At 52.6% G+C, this 20,000-nt stretch overlaps 1 protein-coding gene and 1 long non-coding RNA gene across 2 annotated transcripts in view; one reads left to right on the top strand and one right to left on the bottom strand.

Moving 5' to 3' along the window:
• LOC127918497 (DEP domain-containing mTOR-interacting protein-like) overlaps positions 1 to 20,000 on the top strand; it is a gene marked incomplete at both ends in the record, with an annotated part of 54,674 nt that overhangs the window by 25,664 nt on the left and 9,010 nt on the right. The window contains 2 exons of the mRNA XM_052501827.1: positions 4,095 to 4,277; positions 8,422 to 8,559. Of these exons, the coding sequence (XP_052357787.1) occupies positions 4,095 to 4,277; positions 8,422 to 8,559 (321 nt within the window). The remainder of the gene's footprint in view (positions 1 to 4,094; positions 4,278 to 8,421; positions 8,560 to 20,000) is intronic.
• Positions 4,663 to 5,604, bottom strand: LOC127918496 (uncharacterized). Its single transcript, XR_008100255.1, has 3 exons — positions 5,337 to 5,604; positions 5,113 to 5,272; positions 4,663 to 5,080 (listed from the first exon to the last, which is right to left on the bottom strand). It is a non-coding gene; the product is annotated as an uncharacterized LOC127918496 (long non-coding RNA).

Genomic DNA, 20,000 nt, shown 5'->3' with positions numbered 1-20,000 from the left:
AGCACTTTAATATAATCAGCTCTGGTTCTCTTGACTGTGGCACATCAGAATGGTCTCCCATCCTCGGAGTGGCCCAACCCTGCTTATCTGTCATCAGAGACAAGCCAGCAGCAGGATGGTACTGTGTGGGTACTGCCTGCTGGCTCAGTACAGGCTCTGAGATGCAATCAGTTCCCAGTGTGCTGAGCTGTGTAGTGCAGAGCGTGTCTGCTCCCAGTGTGCTGAGCTGTGTAGTGCAGAGCGTGTCTGTTCCCAGTGTGCTGAGCTGTGTAGTGCAGAGTGTGTCTGTTCCCAGTGTGCTGAGCTGTGTAGTGCAGAGCGTGTCTGTTCCCAGTGTGCTGAGCTGTGTAGTGCAGAGCGTGTCTGTTTCAAGTGTGCTGAGCTGTGTAGTGCAGAGCGTGTCTGTTCCCAGTGTGCTGAGCTGTGTAGTGCAGAGCGTGTCTGTTCCCAGTGTGCTGAGCTGTGTAGTGCAGAGCGTGTCTGTTCCCAGTGTGCTGAGCTGTGTAGTGCAGAGCGTGTCTGTTCCCAGTGTGCTGAGCTGTGTAGTGCAGAGCGTGTCTGTTCCCAGTGTGCTGAGCTGTGTAGTGCAGAGCGTGTCTGTTCCCAGTGTGCTGAGCTGTGTAGTGCAGAGCGTGTCTGTTCCCAGTGTGCTGAGCTGTGTAGTGCAGAGCGTGTCTGTTCCCAGTGTGCTGAGCTGTGTAGTGCAGAGTGTGTCTGTTTCAAGTGTGCTCTTCTTGGGCCCTGGACAATTGACTAACCAGGGAACAGAGAGCAGGGCTCTAACCCCAGAGAGACTGCATCACTGCTGGGTTCACACCCACCACTCACACCCTGCCTGTGGCTCTTACCCTGCCTCGGTCTGTATTCCTCTCCTCCGCTGGCACAGACCAGACTGGTACCTCCGCTGGCACAGACCAGACTGGTACCTCCGCTGGCACAGACCAGACTGGTACCTCCGCTGGCACAGACCAGACTGGTACCTCCGCTGGCACAGACCAGACTGGTACGAAACCAATAAGTAGCCATCATCAGATTCCTCCTGAACTGATCTGTCTAGTATCTCGCAAAGGATAATGGGATGGATCAGAAGTAGACCGGCTACGATGGGTTGCCATGACATTAGAAAATATTACCTAGGAGACATTGTCTGCTGAACTCCATTCCTGCCTCAAAACTGTCTGAATGAATCTTAGCGTGATTAGCGTGAACAGTGATTGTGTCTTTTTTTGTGTCTTTTTTTGTGATCAAGTCTTAGTAGCCACATTTGACATCTAGCTAATGATTATTGTGCTTCAATGAGCAGTATTTCTGAAGTTTGACCATGGGCACGAAAACTAGCATAAAACAATGGAGCCAGTCACTGAAATTATCTTTGACTAGAAGCATAGCTCCAGTCAAACCAACCAGCTGTCTACTTAGTGCTGCACACACACAATGTTGAAATCTTACAACAAAAGCTAGCTAGCAAGCTACTGTAGCAAAGTAACGCTAACGTTATTATGAGTTTTTCGTGAAAGTAGCTGTTCTTCTGCCACGAGCCATTGCAGTAGTCTCACGAGTCATCTGCTGTGCTGTCATCTGCTGTGCTGTCATCTGCTGTGCAGTCATCTGCTGACCTAAAATTACAATCATGGAGAAACATGCTGATCCAAGGACAGATTTTTCATAACAGTCAGTTCCTCTTCATTGTGGGGCTCCATGTCTACATCTTCAGGGTCATTTAAACAGGCTAAGCAAGCTTTTTATGTCAGTGAAGGAAGAGCTAGCTGACTAGCTATGTCAGTAAGCTAGCTAGCTATAATAGTTGGCTACACAGCGTGTAGGAGATGGCCACGGGTTTGTTTTAAACTATTAAATCACTGTCAACATTTGTAATAATTTAAGCTCGTTAGTTTTTCTGCCTATTTCATGTAGAGTCAAATGAGAGCGCAGTGAGTTTCAAATGTTTTCATTTTTTGAATGGCGGGTTGCGCTATATTCCTATTTGAATATGAGTTCCACGACCTACAAGACAGAACGGATGAGGGACTAGCGTCGCGGAGGAGTGACGCTGTCTGACGTGAGAAAATGGCACTCGTTATGTCTAGGGGTCTTAGGTTACAGACCACGTAGATAGGCCTATGTGAGAAATCAGTGTATGAGGACTGTGTTGTATGTACATGTCCCCAGGAGATGGCAAACTTACCTTCGGTCCAGGGCCAGCTCAGTCCCTTGGTCGGTCAGTCCAAGCAGATTAGTCTTTGTTCAAAGTGGTGACCCAAAATAAATGTAAACACAAAAAAAATACAAAGAGGCAGGCCTACGCGAAGAGGTTGACTAACACACAGAAATTAACAAAGACTGAGAGGCTTCTGGCCTCCTCTCAGAATCAACTTGATCGCTCGCTCCTGAGGAATAATCAAGGCTGCTTGGCAGAACCCAGCCGTGACCCGGGTGGTGCTGCCACCTGGGGTTGGAGTGTGGAAGTGTTCCATGGTAGTGTGTTTGTCTATGTCCTAACACTCCCCTTCCCCCACATCATAACAATACACACACACACACACACACACACATGCACGCACGCACACGACAGCTTACGCACACACACACACACACACACACACACACACACACACACACACACACACACACACACACTGCATACTTTAAATGTCTGAACTGTAGAACAATAGCAGCCCTGCCTGGATGGATCCACATTGTGGGTTGTTTTGGTTCAGTTGTCCCACATGGCAATCACTGCATTCCTGGTTGATAGACTCACACAGAGAGCTGGTGACTTGATCTTTGTGGCTCAACACCATGTGCAACCGAGTCAATGGGTGAATGAATGAACATAACCAAGAGTCACAGAACATGTTGTTGTTTTGGTTCAATTATATTTGAATTACAATAATCAACACCATGGCAACAAGCGTTCTGAATACACACAATCAACCCCCTTTTTAATCCATCTTGACTGCTACGCCATCTTGACTGCTTGGAAAATTGATTGAATCATTATGAACTTTTTGTATTGCTGAAATGTGTCTGTGGTAACTGCGATGTTTTTAGACTGGGGGAATTGCATTGGACTGTCACTCTACCAACGTCAGGAAACTTTCTCCTGGGATAAAAAAACAAACACAAACTGCAGATAAGGAATATTTCCGTAGTTCTCATTTAATGACGCCAGACAGGACAATCCATCACTATAAACCACAGGATCAAAACCACTTCATACAGTCACAACAGCAGCTTTATAGCATCACAAAGTGCATCCATAACCAGACTAGTAAGTCTGACTAGTAAATCTTAACTTGATTGATACTAACATTTAACATTTTGAGACTATTATCAACAATGGACTAATGAAATAAATACCAAAATATTGTTTTTGGGTGGAGTGTTCCTTTAAATCCTGAGTCCTAACCCTTGGCACAGTTATGCAGGCTTTATGGCCTAGTTACACAAGTGACAGTCAGATTTTGATTCCTGGATGGCTTTAGTCGTATAGTCAGTCAGAGTTGGTTTTATGTCTTTCAAGGGATTTGGGGATTTTTAAGGGGCATTCAGAGCCTCCCCCTGTACTGAGCGTTAGCCAAGTGAGAGTGTTGGCACAATGACGGCCCAAGCTTAGAGCGGGAGAGTGTGTGTTTGTGTCCAACCCTAAGAGACTTAGCTGATTACTGGCATTGGAGGCACCATCAGAGGTTTTCTGTCTGAATGGAATAATTTGAAGAGTTACAGGATTTGGAACTGAACTACCTTCTCTTCTATAGTTACCAGGATTTACAGTTAGTTACTGTAGTTAACAGGATTTACAGTCAGTTACTGTAGTTACCAGGATTTACAGTTAGTTACTGTAGTTACCAGGATTTACAGTTAGTAACTGTAGTTACCAGGATTTACAGTTACCAGGATTTACAGTTAGTAACTAGTTATCAGGATTTACAGTTACCAGGATTTACAGTTAGTAACTGTAGTTACCAGGATTTACAGTTACTGTAGTTACCAGGATTTACAGTTAGTAACTGTAGGTTACCAGGATTTACAGTCAGTTATATGTAACTGAACGATCCTAAACAATCGTTTTGTTCTGTGTTTCTCCCTGACAGTGACCAACAAGCACCACTTTGTGGATGGAGGGCTGCTGTACCAGTTCAGACTGAACTTCCGAAGGAGACGACGTCTGATGGAGCTGCTGAACGAACGCTGTCGTACCATCCCAGAGAGCCATGACAGCCCCTTCTGTCTCCGCAAACAGAACCCAGAGGGAAGCAACACCAGCTTCCTATCTGGTAAACCTCAATGTCTAGCAATCAAATGTAGCAATAAAGCCCTTTTTACATCAGGAGTTGTTGTACCCACATTATCTACTGTCAGACTGTGGCCGAATCCCACTATAACCCTTAGCCCCTACTCCCTACTCACTATCTACTGTCAGACTGGGGCCGAATCCCACTATAACCCTTAGCCCCTACTCCCTATCTACAGTCAGACTGGGGCCGAATCCCACTATAACCCTTAGCCCCTACTCCCTATGTACTGTCAGACTGGGGCCGAATCCCACTATAACCCTTAGCCCCTACTCACTACTCACTATCTACTGTCAGACTGGGGCCGAATCCCACTATAACCCTTAGCCCCTACCCCCTATCTACTGTCAGACTGGGGCCGAATCCCACTATAACCCTTAGCCCCTACTCCCTATCTACTGTCAGACTGGGGCCGAATCCCACTATAACCCTTAGCCCCTACTCCCTATCTACTGTCAGACTGGGGCCGAATCCCACTATAACCCTTAGCCCCTACTCCCTATCTACTGTCAGACTGGGGCCGAATCCCACTATAACCCTTAGCCCCTACCCCCTATCTACTGTCAGACTGGGGCCGAATCCCACTATAACCCTTAGCCCCTACTCCCTATCTACTGTCAGACTGGGGCCGAATCCCACTATAACCCTTAGCCCCTACTCCCTATCTACTGTCAGACTGGGGCCGAATCCCACTATAACCCTTAGCCCCTACTCCCTATCTACTGTCACACTGGGGCCGAATCCCACTATAACCTGCCGTCCCTCCACTCTAACCACTAGGTGACCTGCCGCCCCTCCACTCTAACCACTAGGTGACCTGCCGCCCCTACACTCTAACCACTAGTCTACCTGCCGTCCCTCCACTCTAACCACTAGGTGACCTGCCGCCCCTCCACTCTAACCACTAGTCTACCTGCCGTCCCTCCACTCTAACCACTAGTCTACCTGCCGTCCCTCCACTCTAACCACTAGGTGACCTGCCGCCCCTCCCCTCTAACCACTAGTCTACCTGCCGTCCCTCCACTCTAACCACTAGGTGACCTGCCGCCCCTCCACTCTAACCACTAGTCTACCTGCCGTCCCTCCACTCTAACCACTAGTCTACCTGCCGTCCCTCCACTCTAACCACTAGGTGACCTGCCGTCCCTCCACTCTAACCACTAGGTGACCTGCCGCCCCTCCCCTCTAACCACTAGTCTACCTGCCGTCCCTCCACTCTAACCACTAGGTGACCTGCCGTCCCTCCACTCTAACCACTAGGTGACCTGCCGCCCCTCCCCTCTAACCACTAGTCTACCTGCCGTCCCTATGATGCTATTAACACGGTGGGGTTTTAAAGCTGAATGTCACGGTGCCACACTAATACATGGACAACAGGCTCTCTAGTTAAACAAACTGGCTTTATAGAGACTTCATAACATGTTCATAAGCACTACACATAGATGCAACAATACGTTTTTATCCATCTTTCATTTTCTATGTTCAGCAGGATTCAGGGTTCTCTACGTTCTGCAGGGTTCTCTACGTTCTGCAGGGTTCTCTACGTTCTGAAGGGTTCTCTACGTTCTGCAGGGTTCTCTACGTTCTGCAGGGTTCTCTACGTTCTGCAGAGTTCTCTACGTTCTGAAGGGTTCTCTACGTTCTGCTGGGTTCTCTACGTTCTGCAGGGTTCTCTACGTTCTGCAGGGTTCTCTACGTTCTGCATGGTTCTCTACGTTCTGCAGGATATTGCAGAGCACTGATGCACAATGACATGGTTCTTTAGACTTTGCTCCACCACCTGCCACAGTCTAGAGGCGTCCTGCTTTATGGAGGCAATATAGAGCTTACCTGGAAAGAGGGATTAGACACACCTACACATCCTTTCACAACTAACAACTCAAACCTCTGACGACAGCAACACTGCTTTTACACAGTCCTTTTCCCTTTAGTGCACTACTCCTTGACTATGACCCATAAGGCTCTGGTCCCAAGTAGTGCACTGTATAGAGAATAGGGCTCCATTTGGGACATGATTAGTGTTTCGCTCTGAAAATAAACAAAATGTTGAATTGGGATAAAACGTCTCTCAGACCTTCATTGGTTTTTGATGACATCAAAAGGTGAAAATGTGGTAATGAATAAAGGACATTCGCTCTGTCTCTCTCTCTCTCTCTCTCTCTCCTCTCTCGCCTGTCTCGCTCTCTCGCCTGTCTCTTGCCTCTCTTTCTCTCGCCTCTCGCCTCTCTCTCGCTCTCTCGCCTGTCTCTCGCCTGTCTCTCTCTCGCCTCTCTCTCGCCTGTCTCTCGCCTCTCTCTCGCCTGTCTCTCTCTCTCGCCTCTCTCTCGCCTGTCTCTCTCTCTCGCCGCTCTCGCCTGTCTCTCTCTCTCGCCGCTCTCTCGCCGCTCTCTCGCCGCTCTCTCGCCGCTCTCTCGCCGCTCTCTCGCCTCTCTCTCTCGCCTGTCTCTCTCTCTCGCCTGTCTCTCGCTCTCTCGCCTCTCTCTCGCCTGTCTCTCGCTCTCTCGCCTCTCTCTCGCCTCTCTCTCCCTCTCTCTCTCTCTCCTCTCTCTCTCACCTCTCTCTCTCTCTCGCCTCTCTCTCTCTCTCGCCTCTCTCTCGCCTGTCTCTCTCTCTCGCCTCTCTCTCGCCTGTCTCTCTCTCTCGCCTCTCTCTCGCCTGTCTCTCTCTCTCGCCTCTCTCTCGCCTGTCTCTCTCTCTCGCCTCTCTCTCGCCTGTCTCTCGCCTGTCTCTCTCTCTCGCCTCTCTCTCGCCTGTCTCTCTCTCTCGCCTCTCTCTCGCCTGTCTCTCTCTCTCTCGCCTCTCTCTCGCTCTCTCGCCTGTCTCTCTCCTCTCTCTCGCCTCTCTCTCGCCTGTCTCGCTCTCTCTCGCCTGTCTCTCTCCTCTCTCTCGCCTGTCTCTCTCCTCTCTCTCGCCTGTCTTTCTCCTCTCTCTCGCCTGTCTCTCCTCTCTCTCGCCTCTCTCTCTCTCTCCTCTCTCTCTCTCTCGCCTCTCTCTCTCTCTCGCCTCTCTCTCTCTCTCGCCTGTCTCTCTCTCTCGCCTGTCTCTCTCTCTCGCCTGTCTCTCTCTCTCGCTCTCTCGCCTGTCTCGCTCTCTCGCCTGTCTCGCTCTCTCGCCTGTCTCGCTCTCTCGCCTGTCTCTCGCCTCTCTCTCTCTCGCTCTCTCGCCTGTCTCGCTCTCTCGCCTGTCTCTCGCCTCTCTCTCTCCTCTCTCTCTCTCTCTCTCGCCTCTCTCTCTCTCTCTCTCTCTCTCGTCTCTCCTCTCTCTCGCCTGTCTCTCTCCTCTCTCTCGCCTGTCTCTCTCCTCTCTCTCGCCTCTCTCTCTCCTCTCTCTCGCCTCTCTCTCGCCTGTCTCTCTCCTCTCTCTCGCCTGTCTCTCTCCTCTCTCTCGCCTGTCTCTCTCCTCTCTCTCGCCTGTCTCTCTCCTCTCTCTCGCCTGTCTCTCTCCTCTCTCTCGCCTGTCTCTCTCCTCTCTCTTGCCTGTCTCTCTCCTCTCTCTCGCCTGTCTCTCTCCTCTCTCTCGCCTGTCTCTCTCCTCTCTCTCGCCTGTCTCTCTCGCCTCTCTCTCTCCTGTCTCGCTCTCTCGCCTGTCTCGCTCTCTCGCCTGTCTCTCTCCGCTCTCTCGCCTGTCTCTCTCCTCTCTCGCCTGTCTCTCGCCTGTCTCTCTTCTCTCTCTCGCCTGTCTCTCTCCTCTCTCTCTCTCTCTCGCCTGTCTCTCTCCTCTCTCTCTCCTCTCTCTCTCCTCTCTCTCTCTCTCTCGCCTCTCTCTCTCTCGCCTCTCTCTCTCTCGCCTCTCTCTCTCTCTCGCCTCTCTCTCTCTCTCGCTGTCTCTCTCTCTCGCCTGTCTCTCTCTCTCGCTCTCTCGCCTGTCTCGCTCTCGCCTGTCTCTCGCCTCTCTCTCTCTCTCTCTCTCTCTCTCGCCTCTCTCGCCTCTCTCTCTCTCTCTCGCCTCTCTCTCTCTCTCTCTCTCTCGCCTCTCTCGCCTCTCTCTCTCCTCTCTCTCGCCTCTCTCTCTCCTCTCTCTCGCCTCTCTCTCTCCTCTCTCTCGCTTCTCTCTCGCCTGTCTCTCTCTCTCGCCTGTCTCTCGCCTCTCTCTCGCCTCTCTCTCGCCTGTCTCTCTCCTCTCTCAGTGAGTCCTACTAAAGAGATCAAGATGATAGTAGGTATCCGTCGTAGCAGTATGAGCAGCAGCTGTGGCAGCAGTGGTTACTATAGCAGCAGTCCCACCCTCAGTAGCAGCCCCCCGGTGCTCTGTAACCCAAAGTCAGGTAAGAGGGTCTCTATTCTCCCTGAGTGACCTTAATATACACACACACACACACACACACACACACACACACACACACAGCACAGTCCGGTAAGAGGGTCACCATACTCCCTGAGTGACCTTAATATACACACACACACACACACACACACACACAGCACAGTCAGGTAAGAGGGTCTCTATTATCCCTGAGTGACCTTAATACACACACACAACACAGCACAGTCCGGTAAGAGGGTCTCTATTCTCCCTGAGTGACCTTAATACACACACACACACACACACACACACACACACACACACACACACACACACACACACACACACACACACACACACACACACACACACACACACACAAACCACAGTCCGGTAAGAGGGTCACCATGTGCTAAGAGTGTGAATAGGAGTCCTGTGCACAGCAGTGTCTCCAACCAGCCTGTTCTAGACTGCTGTCTGTACCAGTGACTAGTGGTCACACGGACAGAACCAGCCTGTTCTGGACTGATATTGGTACCAGTGACTAGTGGTCACACGGACAGAACCAGCCTGTTTTGGACTGCTGTCTGTACTAGTGACTAGTGGTATCACGGACAGAACCAGGCTGTTTTGGACTGCTGTCTGTACTAGTGACTAGTGGTCTCACGGACAGAACCAGGCTGTTCTGGACTGCTGTCTGTACTAGTGACTAGTGGTCACACGGACAGAACCAGCCTGTTCTGGACTGCTGTCTGTACCAGTGACTAGTGGTCTCACGGACAGAACCAGGCTGTTCTGGACTGCTGTCTGTACTAGTGACTAGTGGTCACACGGACAGAACCAGCCTGTTCTGGACTGCTGTCTGTACCAGTGACTAGTGGTCACACGGACAGAACCAGCCTGTTCTGGACTGCTGTCTGTACCAGTGACTAGTGGTCACACGGACAGAACCAGCCTGTTCTGGACTGCTGTCTGTACCAGTGACTAGTGGTCACACGGACAGAACCAGCCTGTTCTGGACTGCTGTCTGTACCAGTGACTAGTACCTACAGCTACATGACCTCTGACATGTTGAGTCTAGGAAGAATCACACCATGCGGTTCAGCCACGGTGCAGTGGAGCCTGTCATCGTCTGTAAGATGATCTCATGGCTGTATTATCTAAAGTGTACAATCTGTTTAACCCATTAGTTGTCTATCCTGTGGGTCAGACTTCTAAACCCTTCTCTGTTCTGCTGCCTTTTAGTCTAAAGATATCCAGGCTCTAGTCTTGTATAGGAGGCTGTGTTTCAGATATCCAGGCTCTAGTCTTGTATAGGAGGCTGTGTTTCAGATAGCCAGGCTCTAGTCTTGTATAGAAGACTGTGTTTCAGATATCCAGGCTCTAGTCTTGTATAGAAGAAGACTGTGTTTCAGATATCCAGGCTCTAGTCTTGTATAGGAGGCTGTGTTTCAGATATCCAGGCTCTAGTCTTGTATAGGAGGCTGTGTTTCAGATATCCAGGCTCTAGTCTTGTATAGGAGGCTGTGTTTCAGATATCCAGGCTCTAGTATTGTATAGGAGGCTGTGTTTCAGTTATCCAGGCTCTAGTCTTGTATAGGAGGCTGTGTTTCAGATATCCAGGCTCTAGTCTTGTATTGACGACTGTGTTTCAGATATCCAGGCTCTAGTCTTGTATAGGAGGCTGTGTTTCAGATATCCAGGCTCTAGTCTTGTATTGACGACTGTGTTTCAGATATCCAGGCTCTAGTCTTGTATAGGAGGCGGTGTTTCAGATATCCAGGCTCTAGACTTGTATAGGAGGCGGTGTTTCAGATATCCAGGCTCTAATCTTGTATAGGAGGCTGTGTTTCAGATATCCAGGCTCTAGTCTTGTATAGGAGGCGGTGTTTCAGATATCCAGGCTCTAATCTTGTATAGGAGGCTGTGTTTCAGATATCCAGGCTCTAGTCTTGTATAGGAGGCTGTGTTTCAGATATCCAGGCTCTAGTCTTGTATAGGAGGCTGTGTTTCAGATATCCAGGCTCTAGTCTTGTATTGAGGACTGTGTTTCAGATATCCAGGCTCTAGTCTTGTATTGACGACTGTGTTTCAGATATCCAGGCTCTAGTCTTGTATAGGAGGCGGTGTTTCAGATATCCAGGCTCTAGACTTGTATAGGAGGCTGTGTTTCAGATATCCAGGCTCTAGTCTTGTATAGGAGGCTGTGTTTCAGATATCCAGGCTCTAGTCTTGTATTGACGACTTTGTTTCAGATATCCAGGCTCTAGTCTTGTATAGGAGGCTGTGTTTCAGATATCCAGGCTCTAGTCTTGTATAGGAGGCTGTGTTTCAGATATACAGGCTCTAGTCTTTATAGGAGGCTGTGTTTCAGATATCCAGGCTCTAGTCTTGTATAGGAGGCTGTGTTTCAGATATCCAGGCTCTAGTCTTGTATTGACGACTGTGTTTCAGATATCCAGGCTCTAGTCTTGTATAGGAGGCTGTGTTTCAGATATCCAGGCTCTAGACTTGTATAGGAGGCGGTGTTTCAGATATCCAGGCTCTAATCTTGTATAGGAGGCTGTGTTTCAGATATCCAGGCTCTAGTCTTGTATAGGAGGCGGTGTTTCAGATATCCAGGCTCTAGTCTTGTATAGGAGGCTGTGTTTCAGATATCCAGGCTCTAGTCTTGTATAGGAGGCTGTGTTTCAGATATACAGGCTCTAGTCTTGTATAGTAGGCTGTGTTTCAGATATCCAGGCTCTAGTCTTGTATAGTAGGCTGTGTTTCAGATATCCAGGCTCTAGTCTTGTATAGGAGGCGGTGTTTCAGATATCCAGGCTCTAGTCTTGTATAGGAGGCGGTGTTTCAGATATCCAGGCTCTAGTCTTGTATAGGAGGCTGTGTTTCAGATATCCAGGCTCTAGTCTTGTATAGGAGGCTGTGTTTCAGATATCCAGGCTCTAGTCTTGTATATGAGGCTGTGTTTCAGATATCCAGGCTCTAGTCTTGTATTGACGACTGTGTTTCAGATATCCAGGCTCTAGTCTTGTATAGGAGGCTGTGTTTCAGATAGCCAGGCTCTAGTCTTGTATAGGAGGCTGTGTTTCAGATATCCAGGCTCTAGTCTTGTATAGGAGGCGGTGTTTCAGATATCCAGGCTCTAGTCTTGTATAGGAGGCTGTGTTTCAGATAGCCAGGCTCTAGTCTTGTATAGGAGGCTGTGTTTCAGATATCCAGGCTCTAGACTTGTATTGATGACTGACAGGGTTTGAGGCCAGGGTTCGGTCAGGGGATAGTTGTGGGTGACAGGGTTTGAGGCCAGGGTTCGGTCAGGGGATAGTTGTGGGTGACGGGGTTTGAGGCCAGGGTTCGGTCAGGGGATAGTTGTGGGTGACGGGGTTTGAGGCCAGGGTCCGGTCAGGGGATAGTTGTGGGTGACAGGGTTTGAGGCCAGGGTTCGGTCAGGGGATAGTTGTGGGTGACAGGGTTTGAGGCCAGGGTTCGGTCAGGGGATAGTTGTGGGTGACGGGGTTTGAGGCCAGGGTTCGGTCAGGGGATAGTTGTGGGTGACGGGGTTTGAGGCCAGGGTTCGGTCAGGGGATAGTTGTGGGTGACGGGGTTTGAGGCCAGGGTTCGGTCAGGGGATAGTTGTGGGTGACAGGGTTTGAGGCCAGGGTTCGGTCAGGGGATAGTTGTGGGTGACAGGGTTTGAGGCCAGGGTTGGTCAGGGGATAGTTGTGGGTGACAGGGTTTGAGGCCAGGGTTCGGTCAGGGGATAGTTGTGGGTGACAGGGTTTGAGGCCAGGGTTCGGTCAGGGGATAGTTGTGGGTGACAGGGTTTGAGGCCAGGGTTCGGTCAGGGGATAGTTGTGGGTGACAGGGTTTGAGGCCAGGGTTCGGTCAGGGGATAGTTGTGGGTGACAGGGTTTGAGGCCAGGGTTTGGTCAGGGATATTTGTGTGTGTGGGTGACAGGGGTTGAGGCCAGGGTTCGGTTAGGGAAAGTTGTGTGTGTGGGTGACAGGGTTTGAGGCCAGGGTTCGGTCAGGGGAAAGTTGTGTGTGTAGGTGACAGGGTTTGAGGCCAGGGTTCGGTCAGGGGATAGTTGTGGGTGACAGGGTTTGAGGCCAGGGTTCGGTCAGGGGATAGTTGTAGGTGACAGGGTTTGAGGCCAGGGTTCGGTCAGGGGATATTTGTGTGTGTGGGTGACAGGGTTTGAGGCCAGGGTTCGGTCAGGGGATAGTTGTGGGTGACAGGATTTGAGGCCAGGGTTCGGTCAGGGATAATTGTGGGTGACAGGGTTTGAGGCCAGGGTTCGGTTAGGGGAAAGTTGTGTGTGTGGGTGACAGGGTTTGAGGCCAGGGTTCGGTCAGGGGAAAGTTGTGTGTGTAGGTGACAGGGTTTGAGGCCAGGGTTCGGTCAGGGATAGTTGTGGGTGACAGGGTTTGAGGCCAGGGTTCGGTCAGGGAAAGTTGTGTGTGTGGGTGACAGGGTTTGAGGCCAGGGTTCGGTCAGGGGAAAGTTGTGTGTGTAGGTGACAGGGTTTGAGGCCAGGGTTCGGTCAGGGGATAGTTGTGGGTGACAGGGTTTGAGGCCAGGGTTCGGTCAGGGGATAGTTGTGGGTGACAGGGTTTGAGGCCAGGGTTCGGTCAGGGGATAGTTGTGGGTGACAGGGTTTGAGGCCAGGGTTCGGTCAGGGGATAGTTGTGGGTGACAGGGTTTGAGGCCAGGGTTTGGTCAGGGATATTTGTGTGTGTGGGTGACAGGGGTTGAGGCCAGGGTTCGGTTAGGGGAAAGTTGTGTGTGTGGGTGACAGGGTTTGAGGCCAGGGTTCGGTCAGGGAAAGTTGTGTGTAGGTGACAGGGTTTGAGGCCAGGGTTCGGTCAGGGATAGTTGTGGGTGACAGGGTTTGAGGCCAGGGTTCGGTCAGGGATAGTTGTAGGTGACAGGGTTTGAGGCCAGGGTTCGGTCAGGGGATATTTGTGTGTGTGGGTGACAGGGTTTGAGGCCAGGGTTCGGTCAGGGGATAGTTGTGGGTGACAGGATTTGAGGCCAGGGTTCGGTCAGGGGATAATTGTGGGTGACAGGGTTTGAGGCCAGGGTTCGGTTAGGGAAAGTTGTGTGTGGGGTGACAGGGTTTGAGGCCAGGGTTCGGTCAGGGGAAAGTTGTGTGTAGGTGACAGGGTTTGAGGCCAGGGTTCGGTCAGGGGATAGTTGTGGGTGACAGGGTTTGAGGCCAGGGTTCGGTCAGGGGAAAGTTGTGTGTGTGGGTGACAGGGTTTGAGGCCAGGGTTCGGTCAGGGAAAGTTGTGTGTGTAGGTGACAGGGTTTGAGGCCAGGGTTCGGTCAGGGATAGTTGTGGGTGACAGGGTTTGAGGCCAGGGTTCGGTCAGGGGATAGTTGTGGGTGACAGGGTTTGAGGCCAGGGTTCGGTCAGGGGATATTTGTGTGTGTGGGTGACAGGGTTTGAGGCCAGGGTTCGGTCAGGGGATAGTTGTGGGTGACAGGATTTGAGGCCAGGGTTCGGTCAGGGGATAATTGTGGGTGACAGGGTTTGAGGCCAGGGTTCGGTTAGGGGAAAGTTGTGTGTGTGGGTGACAGGGTTTGAGGCCAGGGTTCGGTCAGGGGAAAGTTGTGTGTGTAGGTGACAGGGTTTGAGGCCAGGGTTCGGTCAGGGGATAGTTGTGGGTGACAGGGTTTGAGGCCAGGGTTCGGTCAGGGGATAGTTGTAGGTGACAGGGTTTGAGGCCAGGGTTCGGTCAGGGATATTTGTGTGTGTGGGTGACAGGGTTTGAGGCCAGGGTTCGGTCAGGGATAGTTGTGGGTGACAGGATTTGAGGCCAGGGTTCGGTCGGGGATAATTGTGGGTGACAGGGTTTGAGGCCAGGGTTCGGTCAGGGATAGTTGGGGTGACAGGGTTTGAGGCCAGGGTTCGTCAGGGGATAGTTGTGGGTGACAGGGTTTGAGGCCAGGGTTTGGTCAGGGATAGTTGTGGGTGACAGGGTTTGAGGCCAGGGTTCGGTCAGGGGATATTTGTGTGTGTGGGTGACAGGGTTTGAGGCCAGGGTTCGGTCAGGGGATAGTTGTGGGTGACAGGATTTGAGGCCAGGGTTCGGTCAGGGGATAATTGTGGGTGACAGGGTTTGAGGCCAGGGTTCGGTCAGGGGATAGTTGTGGGTGACAGGGTTTGAGGCCAGGGTTCGGTCAGGGATAGACAGGGTTTGAGGCCAGGGTTCGGTCAGGGGATAGTTGTGGGTGACAGGGTTTGAGGCCAGGGTTCGGTCAGGGGATAGTTGTGGGTGACAGGGTTTGAGGCCAGGGTTCGGTCAGGGATAGTTGTGGGTGACAGGGTTTGAGGCCAGGGTTCGGTCAGGGATAGTTGTGGGTGACAGGGTTTGAGGCCAGGGTTTGGTCAGGGGATATTTGTGTGTGGGTGACAGGGGTTGAGGCCAGGGTTCGGTTAGGGGAAAGTTGTGTGTGTGGGTGACAGGGTTTGAGGCCAGGGTCCGGTCAGGGAAAGTTGTGTGTGTAGGTGACAGGGTTTGAGGCCAGGGTTCGGTCAGGGGATAGTTGTGGGTGACAGGGTTTGAGGCCAGGGTTCGGTCAGGGATAGTTGTAGGTGACAGGGTTTGAGGCCAGGGTTCGGTCAGGGATATTTGTGTGTGTGGGTGACAGGGTTTGAGGCCAGGGTTCGGTCAGGGGATAGTTGTGGGTGACAGGATTTGAGGCCAGGGTTCGGTCAGGGGATAATTGTGGGTGACAGGGTTTGAGGCCAGGGTTCGGTTAGGGGAAAGTTGTGTGTGTGGTGACAGGGTTTGAGGCCAGGGTTCGGTCAGGGGAAAGTTGTGTGTAGGTGACAGGGTTTGAGGCCAGGGTTCGGTCAGGGGATAGTTGTGGGTGACAGGGTTTGAGGCCAGGGTTGGTGGGGAAAGTTGTGTGTGTGGGTGACAGGGTTTGAGGCCAGGGTTCGGTCAGGGGAAAGTTGTGTGTGTAGGTGACAGGGTTTGAGGCCAGGGTTCGGTCAGGGGATAGTTGTGGGTGACAGGGTTTGAGGCCAGGGTTCGGTCAGGGATAGTTGTAGGTGACAGGGTTTGAGGCCAGGGTTCGGTCAGGGATATTTGTGTGTGTGGGTGACAGGGTTTGAGGCCAGGGTTCGGTCAGGGGATAGTTGTGGGTGACAGGATTTGAGGCCAGGGTTCGGTCAGGGATAATTGTGGGTGACAGGGTTTGAGGCCAGGGTTCGGTTAGGGGAAAGTTGTGTGTGTGGGTGACAGGGTTTGAGGCCAGGGTTCGGTCAGGGGAAAGTTGTGTGTGTAGGTGACAGGGTTTGAGGCCAGGGTTCGGTCAGGGATAGTTGTGGGTGACAGGGTTTGAGGCCAGGGTTCGGTCAGGGGATAGTTGTAGGTGACAGGGTTTGAGGCCAGGGTTCGGTCAGGGGATATTTGTGTGTGTGGGTGACAGGGTTGAGGCCAGGGTTCGGTCAGGGGATAGTTGTGGGTGACAGGATTTGAGGCCAGGGTTCGGTCAGGGGATAATTGTGGGTGACAGGGTTTGAGGCCAGGGTCTCGGTTAGGGGAAAGTTGTGTGTGTGGGTGACAGGGTTTGAGGCCAGGGTTCGGTCAGGGGAAAGTTGTGTGTAGGTGACAGGGTTTGAGGCCAGGGTTCGGTCAGGGATAGTTGTGGGTGACAGGGTTTGAGGCCAGGGTTCGGTCAGGGGAAAGTTGTGTGTGTGACAGGGTTTGAGGCCAGGGTCTGGTCAGGGGAAAGTTGTGTGTGTAGGTGACAGGGTTTGAGGCCAGGGTTCGGTCAGGGATAGTTGTGGGTGACAGGGTTTGAGGCCAGGGTTCGGTCAGGGATAGTTGTGGGTGACAGGGTTTGAGGCCAGGGTTCGGTCAGGGGATATTTGTGTGTGTGGGTGACAGGGTTTGAGGCCAGGGTTCGGTCAGGGGATAGTTGTGGGTGACAGGATTTGAGGCCAGGGTTCGGTCAGGGGATAATTGTGGGTGACAGGGTTTGAGGCCAGGGTTCGGTTAGGGAAAGTTGTGTGTGTGGGTGACAGGGTTTGAGGCCAGGGTTCGGTCAGGGGAAAGTTGTGTGTGTAGGTGACAGGGTTTGAGGCCAGGGTTCGGTCAGGGATAGTTGTGGGTGACAGGGTTTGAGGCCAGGGTTCGGTCAGGGATAGTTGTAGGTGACAGGGTTTGAGGCCAGGGTTCGGTCAGGGGATATTTGTGTGTGTGGGTGACAGGGTTTGAGGCCAGGGTTCGGTCAGGGGATAGTTGTGGGTGACAGGATTTGAGGCCAGGGTTCGGGTCAGGGGGATAATTGTGGGTGACAGGGTTTGAGGCCAGGGTTCGGTCAGGGGATAGTTGTGGGTGACAGGGTTTGAGGCCAGGGTTCGGGTCAGGGGATAGTTGTGGGTGACAGGGTTTGAGGCCAGGGTTTGGTCAGGGATAGTTGTGGGTGACAGGGTTTGAGGCCAGGGTTCGGTCAGGGATATTTGTGTGTGTGGGTGACAGGGTTTGAGGCCAGGGTTCGGTCAGGGATAGTTGTGGGTGACAGGATTTGAGGCCAGGGTTCGGCCAACGGATAATTGTGGGTGACAGGGTTTGAGGCCAGGGTTCGGTCAGGGGATAGTTGTGGGTGACAGGGTTTGAGGCCAGGGTTCGGTCAGGGATAGTTGTGGGTGACAGGGTTTGAGGCCAGGGTTCGGTCAGGGATAGTTGTGGGTGACAGGGTTTGAGGCCAGGGTCCGGTCAGGGGATAGTTGTGGGTGACAGGGTTTGAGGCCAGGGTTCGGTCAGGGGATAGTTGTGGGTGACAGGGTTTGAGGCCAGGGTTCGGTCAGGGGATAGTTGTGGGTGACAGGGTTTGAGGCCAGGGTTTGGTCAGGGATATTTGTGTGTGTGGGTGACAGGGTTGAGGCCAGGGTTCGGTTAGGGAAAGTTGTGTGTGTGGGTGACAGGGTTTGAGGCCAGGGTTCGGTCAGGGGAAAGTTGTGTGTGTAGGTGACAGGGTTTGAGGCCAGGGTTCGGTCAGGGGATAGTTGTGGGTGACAGGGTTTGAGGCCAGGGTTCGGTCAGGGGATAGTTGTAGGTGACAGGGTTTGAGGCCAGGGTTCGGTCAGGGGATATTTGTGTGTGTGGGTGACAGGGTTTGAGGCCAGGGTCGGTCAGGGGATAGTTGTGGGTGACAGGATTTGAGGCCAGGGTTCGGTCAGGGGATAATTGTGGGTGACAGGGTTTGAGGCCAGGGTTCGGTTAGGGAAAGTTGTGTGTGGGGTGACAGGGTTTGAGGCCAGGGTTCGGTCAGGGAAAGTTGTGTGTGTAGGTGACAGGGTTTGAGGCCAGGGTCAACGGTCAGGGGATAGTTGTGGGTGACAGGGTTTGAGGCCAGGGTTCGGTCAGGGGAAAGTTGTGTGTGTGGGTGACAGGGTTTGAGGCCAGGGTTCGGTCAGGGAAAGGTGTGTGTAGGTGACAGGGTTTGAGGCCAGGGTTCGGTCAGGGGATAGTTGTGGGTGACAGGGTTTGAGGCCAGGGTTCGGTCAGGGGATAGTTGTGGGTGACAGGGTTTGAGGCCAGGGTTCGGTCAGGGGATATTTGTGTGTGTGGGTGACAGGGTTTGAGGCCAGGGTTCGGTCAGGGATAGTTGTGGGTGACAGGATTTGAGGCCAGGGTTCGGTCAGGGATAATTGTGGGTGACAGGGTTTGAGGCCAGGGTTCGGTTAGGGAAAGTTGTGTGTGTGGGTGACAGGGTTTGAGGCCAGGGTTCGGTCAGGGGAAAGTTGTGTGTAGGTGACAGGGTTTGAGGCCAGGGTTCGGTCAGGGATAGTTGTGGGTGACAGGGTTTGAGGCCAGGGTTCGGTCAGGGGATAGTTGTAGGTGACAGGGTTTGAGGCCAGGGTTCGGTCAGGGGATATTTGTGTGTGTGGGTGACAGGGTTTGAGGCCAGGGTTCGGTCAGGGGATAGTTGTGGGTGACAGGATTTGAGGCCAGGGTTCGGGGTCGGGGGATAATTGTGGGTGACAGGGTTTGAGGCCAGGGTTCGGTTAGGGAAAGTTGTGTGTGTGGGTGACAGGGTTTGAGGCCAGGGTTCGGGTCAGGGGAAAGTTGTGTGTGTAGGTGACAGGGTTTGAGGCCAGGGTTCGGTCAGGGGATAGTTGTGGGTGACAGGGTTTGAGGCCAGGGGTTCGGTCAGGGGATAGTTGTGGGTGACAGGGTTTGAGGCCAGGGTCTCGGTCAGGGGATAGTTGTAGGTGACAGGGTTTGAGGCCAGGGTTCGGTCAGGGATATTTGTGTGTGTGGGTGACAGGGTTTGAGGCCAGGGTTCGGTCAGGGGATATTTGTGTGTGGGGTGACAGGGTTTGAGGCCAGGGTTCGGTCAGGGATAGTTGTAGGTGACAGGGTTTGAGGCCAGGGTTCGGTCAGGGATATTTGTGTGTGTGGGTGACAGGGTTTGAGGCCAGGGTTCGGTCAGGGGATATTTGTGTGTGTGGGTGACAGGGTTTGAGGCCAGGGTTCGGTCGGGGATAGTTGTGGGTGACAGGATTTGAGGCCAGGTTCGGTCAGGGGATAATTGTGGGTGACAGGGTTTGAGGCCAGGGTCTGTTAGGGGAAAGTTGTGTGTGTGGGTGACAGGGTTTGAGGCCAGGGTTCGGTCAGGGGAAAGTTGTGTGTGTAGGTGACAGGGTTTGAGGCCAGGGTTCGGTCAGGGGATAGTTGTAGGTGACAGGGTTTGAGGCCAGGGTCTGGTCAGGGGATATTTGTGTGTGTGGGTGACAGGGTTTGAGGCCAGGGTTCGGTCAGGGGAAAGTTGTGTGTGTGGGTGACAGGGTTTGAGGCCAGGGTCTCGGTCAGGGGAAAGTTGTGTGTGTAGGTGACAGGGGTTTGAGGCCAGGGTTCGGTCAGGGGATAGTTGTGGGTGACAGGGTTTGAGGCCAGGGTTCGGTCAGGGGATAGTTGTAGGTGACAGGGTTTGAGGCCAGGGTTCGGTCAGGGATATTTGTGTGTGTGGGTGACAGGGTTTGAGGCCAGGGTTCGGTCAGGGGATAGTTGTGGGTGACAGGATTTGAGGCCAGGGTTCGGTCAGGGGATAATTGTGGGTGACAGGGTTTGAGGCCAGGGTTCGGTTAGGGGAAAGTTGTGTGTGTGGGTGACAGGGTTTGAGGCCAGGGTTCGGTCAGGGGAAAGTTGTGTGTAGGTGACAGGGTTTGAGGCCAGGGTTCGGTCAGGGATAGTTGTGGGTGACAGGGTTTGAGGCCAGGGTTGGTCAGGGGATAGTTGTAGGTGACAGGGTTTGAGGCCAGGGTTCGGTCAGGGGATATTTGTGTGTGTGGGTGACAGGGTTTGAGGCCAGGGGTTCCAGGGATAGTTGTGGGTGACAGGATTTGAGGCCAGGGTTCGGTCAGGGGATAATTGCAGGGTGACAGGGTTTGAGGCCAGGGTTCGGTTAGGGGAAAGTTGTGTGTGTGGGTGACAGGGTTT

The sequence above is a fragment of the Oncorhynchus keta genome, unplaced genomic scaffold (genome assembly GCF_023373465.1).
Source record: "Oncorhynchus keta strain PuntledgeMale-10-30-2019 unplaced genomic scaffold, Oket_V2 Un_contig_14348_pilon_pilon, whole genome shotgun sequence".
Taxonomy (NCBI): domain Eukaryota; kingdom Metazoa; phylum Chordata; class Actinopteri; order Salmoniformes; family Salmonidae; genus Oncorhynchus; species Oncorhynchus keta.
Note: the sequence above shows the minus strand (reverse complement) of the source record. Positions and strands in the feature narration are given on the sequence as shown.